Consider the following 11120-nt stretch of genomic DNA (forward strand, 5'->3'; position numbering starts at 1 on the left):
TGGTGCAGGGCCGTCTGTGGGGCAGGAGACGGGAGCCAGCAGAGCTGGGAGGCCGAGATCAGGAGAAGCCACCCTAACCTGGGATGGGAGCAGAGTGCTGAGCCAGTGAGTGGCCAGGAAGGTCCCAGGGCAGTGGGGGTGGGTCTCGGGCTGAGTTGTTGGTGAGCTATGGGTGAGTGGGGAGTGTTGGGGGCTGTGGGGTGGGAGGTGAGTGAGGGGTATGGGGGCTGCAGGGAGCGGATATGTGTCAGGGCTGCTGGTGTGTGTGTTTGGACTGTCAGGATAAGTGGAGGCTGGTGGAGGACTGTTGAGATATATGGGGATGGGGGGGCAATTGGGTGTCTGTGTGGGGAGGGGTGAGAGGGGCATTTGGGGGTCTGTGTGGGATGGAGAGAGAGGGGCAATTGGGGGTCTGTGTGCAGCAAGGATGCTTTGAGGAAGGGCTGGGGGTCCATTTTTAATAGTTCACCGGTCCCCAAAATTCTTTCATGTGGCCTAGTTAGATGAGGCTGGGAAGAACCTCAAGGGCAACAATTGCACAGGGATCAGTTGGTGTCACCCTCTGAGCCACCCCAAGCAAATCCCCCTTCCCTTTGCCCCCCACGTACACAAGCAGAGGTGGCTTTGTTACATGGCACTGGGTCCTGTGTGTCAGACTGAGCCCCTCACACCGGAGGGCAGCGCTGGGACAGGATTTAAATCTAATAGAAACGTTTCCCTTTCTCCTCCAGCAGCGCTTTCCAAAGCAGCTCTCCCAGCCTAGCCCAGCTCTTCGCGTAGCGAATCGGAGGGTAACTAAGAGGCACGGAGGGGAAGAGGAGGAGGAAGTTTCATGCCTGGAGCTGGGAGACTGAGTCAGGAGCTGACTAGGGAGTGGGTGTGGAACATAGCCAGACATGAGAGAGTTGATGGCATTTCACTCTTGGCCTGTGCCGCAGTAACTTTGGGGTGCTACATCCACTCAATTCCACCATTTCAGGGAACGTTCCAGGCACCTGTGGTGCAGCGGGAACACGTCTGTACAATGTCACCATTCAGTGTGAGATTATGACTCCTCAGTGCCAGGCTGCAAACCCCACTTCGAAAGGGCGGCCTTTTGCCCTCTCGCTGGTCGGTTTGCCGCCAGGACGGGTGGCAATTCCAACAGCGGGTGGCCAACGAACAACAATAGTGGGCAGGTGACTAAATCCCAGCCTGGAAATCCAGTCACTCCAGGCAAAAGACAGGCCCCTGTCCAGGAGAACTGGGTTAGGGGGAGGTCACCTGGCAGAAGTTTGTGCTCATGCGGGGAAGCTGGCAAAGGGGGACACCTGACTCAAGGGGCTGAAGGTCTTAGAAGGGCAGAAGCTAGTCGGCTCTGCTCTTGGATCCAGAAGGGAGCGATCAGCCAGCATGTAGCAGCCTCATGTCTGCTTTCCTGAGCCCAGCTGGCCCCCCAGGACCCTGGACAGCCCAAGGGATGCAGACCCCAGCCCAGGGCACACCCTGGAATGAGGTGGAAACTGAGGCAGGGACATGCCTTTAGTGTTTATTGCTTTACATGATTAAATCTAAAAGAGCAGAGCGGTGTTAGACTGTACAAAGCGTGTGTGCACTGACTGCCCCTAGAGAGTTACACTGTAAGCCCGTTGGGGTGGAGTTCTGGGAAAGGGGTGGTGGCTTGGGGGCCCTAACCCTAGCACTCCCCCTGGTGGCCCAATGCAGCACCACCACTGCCTCCCTGAGTGAGAGTTTGAGGCTTTTCTATTGGCCAGGCCCCCTTCAGGGGTCCAGTCTATTCAGCCCCCAAGAGAGAACATCACACAAACAGGCCTCACCTGGCCCAGCATCTCCAGCTGGAGGGAGCAGGGGCTGAGTCAACCTTAGTCCATCAAACCCAGTTACGTTGAAGGTTCCTTACCAGCAAGGTCCTCTTGGCCCAGAACCCTCCTCTGGGGAGACCCAGCCCAAGGTGGGAGCCTCCTGGATACAGCTTAGCTCTCTCAGGAGGCCCATGGCAGCTGTTTAACATGCGCACGCTTTGCCCAGCCTCCCACCCTGTGGCTCTCTTCTGCTTAACAGGCAGAGCACGAAGAGCCCAGACCCGACAGGACACAACAAACCTCCTAATCCCAAAGCCCCGTGCAAGTCCCCCCTTCCCTGGGGAGGCCTTGGGGGATCATCTGTGTCCAGGCAGGCAGGTGAAGTCCCCTGCCTCATACAGCCCTACATTCAGGGCTGCTTCCCCAGCATGCCTCCCTTGACCAGTCTGACCCACCCGTTCCTTCCTCTTGCCAGGCATCCTGTGGGTCACATCTCAAGTTCCCCATGTGACTCTCTCTACATACCCCTCCCAACACCTGGCTTCCTTTGCTCTGTGGTTTGGTAACAACTCACGACCCCTAAACCCCCTCCCCTCAGAGAGGATGGGTACAAGCAGTTTCCCCTAGGATGCCCACTCATTAGCATAACTATTCTGGGATCAAAGCTAAGAACTCTCCATTGTTCTCAGCGTGGGCAAGACCTGCTCTCTCTCCGGCTGGGAGTACACAGGGTTATGCATCGGGACAGGCATTCATGGTACAGCAGTTTTCATAAGAGCCACTCCATAATATGAACCAAAATTCATAATTTGTACAGAAAGATCCCCCAAATCCTCATGGGGAACGGGGTGAAATTGGGCACAAATAAACCTGACCACAAGTGAGGGAGGTTAGGCCTGACCAGTCACTAAAGAGAGAGTGAAGGAGGGGGTACAGCTTGGGGACATAGCATGTGCTCTGGGATACCACCACCTTTCTGTGGGGACAGCACCATGCCAGGGGAGCCCGGATGGATTCTGTCTGACCCTCACCTCTCTGACTCCGATTGGGACCCAGGCCCTATGGCCACATGTGTAGATTGAGAATGTTACACAGGCCATGGCAGACAACACCAAATGGGAGGCCCTGGCAACCAGTCTCTTTGCACCCGTCCCTCCCTTGTCCATAAATACTATGGATTTGGGACAAAGGAAAATAGATCAATTGGTGCCCATTGCCCAACTACTAGCTGACCAACAGGGGAATTTAGCTAGGGTAACCAGATGTCCCAATTTTATAGGGACAGTCCTGATTTTTGGGTCTTTTTCTTATATAGGCTCTTAATCCCCAGCCCCGTCTCGATTTTTCACACTTGCTGTCTCGTCACCCTAAATGTAGCTGAGGGCTGGCCTTTTTCTCTGAGGCAGGGCAGACCCCAAGGGGCAGGGCTCCATCCGGCAGCTAGCAGGGCTCCCTGTGAGGGGATGTTTCTCCAGCTGCTGTACGTGGGGCTTTCTACTGGGGGCGGGGCTCTTCCAGGACTGGCCACACCCATTTAGAACAATGGGCCCATCTAGCCTAGCATCGCGTCTGTGACAGTGGCCATTGCCAGTTGCTTCAGAGGAAGGTGCAAGAAATGCCCCATGTAATGGGGAATTCTGGGATGGCCTGTCCCATAAAGGCCCTTTTCCCCTGGCTGAATCAAGCCCTGAGGGTTTATTTCCCATCTATACTTGGGTCTTATGTAATGTAGGGTGACATTTTTTTCCCAGGGGGTGGGGCCCCCTGCCTATATCTTAGCACCCCATCCCCAGCTCTGGCCACTCTCAGCCATGGCGTTCCCTGCAGCAGTGGCAGGTCCCTGGCTTTGCTTGCTGCTCCTCCTGGGGGTTCCCCTCACTCTGGGGGCCTCTATTCCTGGGGGGCTGCACAATGTGTCAGTGTCAGACCCAGAAGTCCAGCAGGCAGCACAAGTAGCCGTAAAGACCTACAACGACCGCAATAATTGCATATACTACAGCAAGGGGCTGCAGGTGCTGAGCGCCCAGAGACAGGTGAGTGGATGCAGATGTTACAGGGGGCAGGTGAGGGGAGTAAGGCTGTGGGTACTGTGGGTGCAACCCCAAATGAGGGGTCTGGTGGAGCTGGGATCCAGGGGGCAGAGTTGCGGTAAGGCTGCAGGGTGCGGGTGGAAGGGATCTGGTGGGGCTTGGACCTGGGGGAAGGGGATGTATAGCTGGGACCCGCAGTGGGGGTGGACAATGAGGCTGGTACCTCAGTGTCCCGCTGCCCCAACAGCACTGAAAACCCAGCCCAAGGCTTCCCCAGCTGAGGCCCCAGGGGGAGGCCCTTTGGCTGACTTTGCCCTTTCCCCTCATTCCCTGCTCCTTGCTCTGTGATATGGGGATGGGCGCTAATGCCCCAGGGCGCTGGGAGCAAATCCCCTGATGCCTGCAAAGGGCTTTGAACCCGGATCATAGCCCCAGTGGGACAGACTGACCCCCCCCAGAACTGCCTTTGCTTGGACATGGCCTAGGAGACAGCGTGTGGCCATGGGGAGGCTCAGAGCTCAGCCCCTCATATTTCCTGGTATTCAGGGGTGGGGGGCAGAGCTAGGGGATCGCGCTGGGACTCATCCCTAAGCCGGGCTCCTCAATCTCCCTCCAGGTCGTGTCCAGGATCGTGCTATATCTGACCATGGAGCTGGTGCAGACATTGTGCACGAAAAACCAAGGTGGCGTTGTGGATCCTAACAAGTGCCCCCTGCCACCCCCATCCCAGCAGATGGTGAGAGGACGGGACTGGGCCTATTCGAGGTTCTGCTCCTGGGTTTGGGGCACCAGTTCGGTTTGCCAAGAATTGATTTTCTGAGACAATTATTTAAAGCCACGTCCTCACCAGTGAGATCGGGGTGGGGGGGTCCCCTCATGCCTGGCACTGGGTGGAGTCCAGACCAGGGAGGGGCTCACACTCACTGTTGCTCTGGCTGTGGGGTCCAGGTTCCGCTCTGGGCAGGGTGCTGCGTTCGAGAACATCGACAGAGCAAAGGGAAACGTTTCCGTTGGGTCTAAACCCTGTAAAACTGTATCATCATCATCATCCGCTCCTAACTAGCGGGGCCCAGCCCTGCCCCAATTCCACACTGCAGTGGGTGCGGGAGGCAGCTCAGCCAAAATCTATTGCGAGCCCAATTGAAACCAACCAACCTCTGCTGGCCTTGGAGAAGGCGCAGATTAGAAGGGGAGTGGGGGATTTGCTTGGTGTGGCGCAGAGGGAGGTAGCCTGGAGCTCTTTGCTATTCCTGCCCTTGCTGCTTTCCCAGCCCAATCCACCTCCAATACCAGCCGGCTCTTTGTGTATCGAACTGGAGGGTAAATAGCAGGAACTGCTGGGCACAGAATGGGAGGGAGGTTAAAACCTGGCATTGCCTGAGCTGGGACCTGATTCTGGGGCAGGGGCAAGGAACTGCTGGGCATGGCAGAGTCACAAGGATGGGGAGTGGGGAGGTCACTTACCTGCGACCCAGGGAAGCTGGGTTTTATTTCCTGCTTTGCCAGACTCCCTGTGCGAGCCTGGGCCAGTCGCTTCCTCGCTCTGTGCCTTGGTTTCCCCATCTGTAGAATGGGGCTAGTAGCACTGCCCTGCCGCCCAGGGGGTGTGTGAGGATAAACACACAAAATACAGGGGTGTGGATGTACCGGACACTGAGATCAGTTAGCTTCAGATGGTTTTATGCCCCACAAATCCACAGCATCTCGCCACTACACACACAGGAATGACTTTAGCTTCACTGCCTCCCTCCTCCCCCCGTCCTTTTTACCAGTGGGAAAACTGAGGCACGGAGACATGTGACTTGCCCATGGTCAGGCTGTGAGGTTGGGGGGGAAGAGGACAGCTGGGTTTTACTGGGAACCCCTCTGAGAATCACCCCTATTCTAATAAAGAACAGGAGTACTTGTGGCACCTTAGAGACTAACAAATTTATTAGAGCATAAGCTTTTGTGGGCCACAACCCACTTCTTCGGGTTGTAGCCCACGAAAGCTTATGCTCTAATAAATTTGTTAGTCTCTAAGGTGCCACAAATACTCCTGTTCTTTTTGAGGATACAGACTAACACGGCTGCTACCCTGAACCCTATTCTAATGTGCTTCATTCCTCCCATAGAAAGTGCGCTGTAACTTCCAGATCTGGTCTCAGACTTGGCTCAAGAAGACAGAGATAGACTTTCGCTGCAATTCTGGCTTTCACTGAGCCCCATGAACACATCATCTGCTCCACTAACAAAGTTTCACAGGAGACAGGCCGGCTCCGTCTTGCACTTCTTTTCTCTACTCCCCCAGCCTTATTCCCAGCACGTGATGGGCGATCAGTGTATTCAATCCAAACTGGGGTTGGAAATCAACCAATTCCTCTGCTTCCGGACTGTTTTCTAATCCCTATTTAATCCCAAAACTGGAGCCTCTGGGCTCTTTCTGTTACCGCTGGGTCTTGGACCTGCTTCACTAGCAGCAATAAATCACTTTACTGCAGCATCTCACTATGGTCGGCTCAATGGCTGGTTATTTTTCATTGCTCCATCTCCCTCTTACCCTCCCCCCACACACTTATGTCCAAATTCCCAATTTGCTTGGCTCCAAAAAAACCGTCCCCTCCCCGCAGACACAAAAGCCTTGTCCTTCCGAGTCTCCTGTGAGGCTCTGGGCACTTCACATACTCACACAGGGGACAAGGCTAGGAGCCAGTCACTGAACATTTCCCCCCACCCCGCTGGGATCTGGCATTTGCATGCACGACATACCCAGGCCATGCGTCCACTCGTGTCAATTTGCCCTGCTGTTACCCCACTGATGGGGCTCAACTGCTGTTAGCCCCCTAGTACACCCGCGCCAATGGGCACATGCTGGTGTGAATGACCCCAGTAACTCACTGGAGTCAATCACTCCAAGGCAAGGCATTTACACTGAGGTTTGCTCCCAGTAGCCAGTCCCCAATAGCTGAGCTGCAGCAGTGATGGGATAATTTAGAGGTTGAGGGTTCATGGCCCAAAGCCGTCAGCTTTAGATCCAACCCACTTCAAAATGTGGTAAATCTCCTGGAACTCGCTTGTTCTCGTTACCCACAGAACCGTCCACTCCCTTTCTGAATCCAAGTACTTGGCCTTGGTATCCTGTAGCCATGAGTTCCCAAGGATAATGGCATGTGGGGAAAACATTAATCCTGGCCCTGTAGATTAAGGCTAGATTAGTGGCTTCCAGTACTACCACTGATGGGTTCAAATCCCTCCGCACTGGTGGGAGGGGGAGTGAAAATTGCTGTACCTTTAAAAGCTCCAAGGGCTGGAAGCTGAACCTAGACAGTGGTAGTCCTTCTACAACTGCTCTGTGGCAAGCCCAGCCTGCCTTCCCTCTCCTGGTGACAAAATGAAACCAGCCCCAATGAGGGGCGGTAGCAGCATCGACAGGAGAGCATCACCCACTGACGAAGCGCTATCGACACTGGCACTTTTCATCGTTACAACTTTTGTCGTTCGGCGGTATTTTTTTCACACCCCTGAATGACAAAAGTTTTAACGAGGAAAGTGCCAATGTAGACAAGGCCTAAGTCACTTCTACATTACCCTTCTGCCGGGTGGAGCCAGCAGCAACCAGGGTGGGGTTCCAGGGCCACCCAGAGGATTCAGGGGTGTTGCCTGCCCAGAACTGGGCCTCGCGATGGCAAACAGGGGTTCGTCGCCCGGTGTGCTTGGCACCAATAAAGACACCGAGGGGAGAAAGCAAGCCAAGTTTATTTCAGAGCTCTGAAATGGCACTAGGAGACCAGCATGTCTCAAATCAAGTGCAACAAATACAAACAAATTTTACCTTTTATACTCTAAACTGTTTGCATACATTTCTTTCTCTGGCTGTTCCTCCTTACCCCTCCCTTCCAGACAAGTGTTACAATAAACTCTACATAAGCTTGTGAGAAAACTTTCCCAGTCTTTGCGTCCTTGGATTAAACGCCTGCAAACTAACTTCCCCTCTTTTCTCTCGCTTCTTTATCTCTACTATTTCTGCTAGTGTGAGTGAAACTGCAGCCATCTGCTAAAAAGCTGACATTACATTTCTGCTTCAGCCTGCTTCAGAGCATGTAAGCAGTTAGCACAGAAGTAGGTGAGAGTTCCCAAGATGGAGCTTCATCGGCACTTTTGACCTTCCATTCTCCCGAGTTACCTGGTAGCTATGCCTAGTGGACCCAAACAGGGGGCCTGGGGTCTTCGGCAGCAGGAGGCCCCCGCCACCGAATTGCCACCAAAGACCCGGAGTGGAAGAAGCTCCGGGGGCCCGGGCCCCACGAGAGTTTTCTGGGGCCCCCGGAGGGAGTGAAGGTCCCTGCTCCAGGGACCCCGAAAAACTTGTGGGGGCCCCTGTGGGGCCCGGGGCAAATTGCCCCACTTGCCCCTCCACTGGGCGGCCCTGCGGGGTTCAATATCTAGGGATTCCTTTCCATCGATCCAACACAGAACCGGCTTGAGCCCCCACCCAGGAACCTGGGATAATTACACACCACCCCTGGCCGCCTCTGAGAGGAAATACTTCCCCTCTCACAAGCACAGAGTCGGCCCTGTTTGCAAGCACGACAGACCCAGACCATGTGTCCACTCATGTCAATTTGCCCTGCTGTTACCCCGTCCACACAACGAAGCAGGGTGTGGATGGATGGGATCTGGTGGGGCTTGGACCTGGGGGAAGCCATTTTTGTCGACTTAAACGGCTCTTAAAATCGATTTCGGTACTCCTCCCCGACGAGGGGATTAGCGCTGAAATCGACCTTGCCGGGTCGAATTTGGGGTAAGTGTGGACGCAATTCAACAGTATTGGCCTCCGGGAGCTATCCCAGAGTGTTCCATTGTGACTACTCTGGACAGCGCTCTCAACTCAGATGCACTTGCCAAGTAGACAGGAAAAGCCCTGGGAACTTTTGAATTTCATTTCCTATTTGGCCAGCGTGGCGATCTGATCAGCACAAGTGACCATCCAGTCCCAGAATCGCAAAAGAGCTCCAGCCTGGACCGAACGGGAGGTACTGGATCTGATCGCTGTATGGGGAGAGGAATCTGTGCTATCAGAACTCCGTTCCAAAAGACAAAATGCCCAAATATTTGAAAAAATCTCCAAGGTCATGAAGGACAGAGGCTATAACAGGGACCCGCAGCATTGCCACATGAAACTTAAGGAGCTCAGGCAAGCCAACCAAAGAATCAAAGAGGCAAACGGCCGCTCCAGGTCAGAGTCCCAGACATGCCGCTTCTATGATGAGCTGCATGCCATTCTAGAGGGTGCCCCTACTACTACCCCACCCCTGTGCGTGGACTCTGTCAATGGATTCTCACGCAACAGGGATGCAGATTTCTGGGACGAATAAGATGATGATGAGGAGGAGGTTGAAGATAGCGCACAGCAAGCAAGAGGAGAAACCATTTTCCCCGACAGCCAGGAACTGTCTATCACCCTGGAGCCAGTACCCTCCCAACCCACCCAAGGCGGGCTCCCGGACCTTGAAGGTGCAGAAGGGACCTCTGGTGAGTGTACCTTTTTAAATATAATACATGGTTTAAAAGCAAGCGTGTTTAAGGATTAATTTGCCAAGAAGACTTGGGATGCATTCGCGGCCAGTACAGCTACTGGCAAAGTCTGTTAACGTGTATGGGGATGGAGCAGAAATCCTCCAGAGACATCTCAATGAAGCTCTCCTGGATGTACTCCCAAAACCTTTGCAAAAGGTTTCTGGGGAGGGCAGCCTTATTCCATCCTCCATGGTAGGACACTTTACCACGCCAGCCCAGTAGCACGTAGTCTGGAATCATTGCATAACAAAGCATGGCAGCGTATGGTTCCGGTGTTTGCTGGCATTCAAGCAACATCCGTTCTTTATCTTTCTGTGTTATCCTCAGGAGAGTGATATCATTCATGGTCATCTGGTTGAAATATTGGAATTTTATTAAGGGGACATTCAGAGGTGGCCATTCCTGCTGGGCTGTTTGCCTGTGGCTGAACAGAAATCATCCCCGCTGTTAGCCACGGGGTAGGAGTAGGGGTGAAGCAATCATCCCAGAGAATTGGGTGTGTTTGTGTGGGGTGGTTTGGTTGGGTTTGTGCTGCACGTTAACCCAAAAACTGCAGCCCCTCCTTTTAAATGGCCAACCCATTTTAAATGGCCAACCCAACGGGTGCTTGGTATGGGAAATGAGGGTGCTGCTGTTTGAAACCATTCCCACATGTTATGAAGGTTAAAGAAGCCAAAAGACTATAGCTTACCATGTCTGCCTGCAAGTCAAATTCTGTTGTCCGCCAGCCCTGCGTGTGTAATCTCTCACACCAAACTGGCAGACCCTCAATATAAGAGGCAAAATGCGACCTTGTAAAGAAACCACATGAGCGATGTAATGTTAACAGCTTGGTTCACCGTAAAAGAATCTACCCATTGGTCTCTAAAATGTGTCTTTTAAATACTACTCTCCCTTTTTTTCCTCCTACAGCTGCAAATGTTTCAACGCTCCCCGTATCATCTCCGTCCCAGAGACTAGCGAAGATGAGAAGGTGAAAAAAACGCACTTGTTATGAAATGTTATTTCAGCTCATGCAGTCCTCCCACGCTGAAAAAGCCCACCAGAATGCATGGAGGCAGATACTGTCAGAGTGCAGGAAAGCACAAAATGAACACAAGGACAGGTGGCGGGATCAAGATGATAGGTGGCGTCAGCGTGATGAGAGGAGGCAGGAAGCAATGCTCAGGCTACTGGAGGATCAAACTGATATTCTCCACCATATTGTTGAGGTGCAGGAAAGGCAGCAGGCGCACAGACCGCCGCTGCAGCCCCTGTTTAACCAACCGCCCTCCTCCCAGAGTTCCATAGCCTCCTCACCCAGACGCCCAAGAACGCAGTCGGGAGGCCTCCGGGCACCCAACCACTCCACCCCAGAGGACTTCCCAAGCAACAGAAAGCTGGCATTCAATACGTTTTGAAGTGCAGTGTGGCCTTGTCCTTCCCTACTCCCCTCTTCCACCACCCCACCCGGTGCTTCCCTCCTCTCCCACCCCTCCTGGGCTACCTTGGCAGTTATCCCCCCATTTGTGTGACGAAGTAATAAAGAATGCATGAATTTGAAACAATGACTTTATTGCCTCTGCAAGCAGTGATCAAAGGGGTGAGGTGAGGGCGGTTGGCTTACAGGGAAGTAGAGTGAACCAAGGGGGCGGGTTTTCATCAAGGAGAAATAAACAGAACTTTCACACCGTAGCCTGGGCAGTCATGAAACTAGTTTTCAAAGCTTCTCTGATGCACAGCGCACCCTGCT

General features: G+C 53.6%; 1 protein-coding gene across 1 annotated transcript; it reads left to right on the plus strand.

The window, feature by feature from the left end:
- The first annotated feature begins 2900 nt into the window (after positions 1–2900).
- Positions 2901–6234, plus strand: LOC128840293 (cystatin-like). The gene is made up of 4 exons (XM_054034121.1): positions 2901–2930; positions 3554–3835; positions 4449–4568; positions 5947–6234. Exons 1-4 carry the CDS (start codon positions 2901–2903, stop codon positions 6031–6033), a joined length of 519 nt encoding a protein of 172 aa, XP_053890096.1. The 3' UTR covers positions 6034–6234.
- Positions 6235–11120: the final 4886 nt, after the last annotated feature.

The sequence above is a fragment of the Malaclemys terrapin genome, chromosome 7 (genome assembly GCF_027887155.1).
Source record: "Malaclemys terrapin pileata isolate rMalTer1 chromosome 7, rMalTer1.hap1, whole genome shotgun sequence".
Classification (NCBI taxonomy): domain Eukaryota; kingdom Metazoa; phylum Chordata; order Testudines; family Emydidae; genus Malaclemys; species Malaclemys terrapin.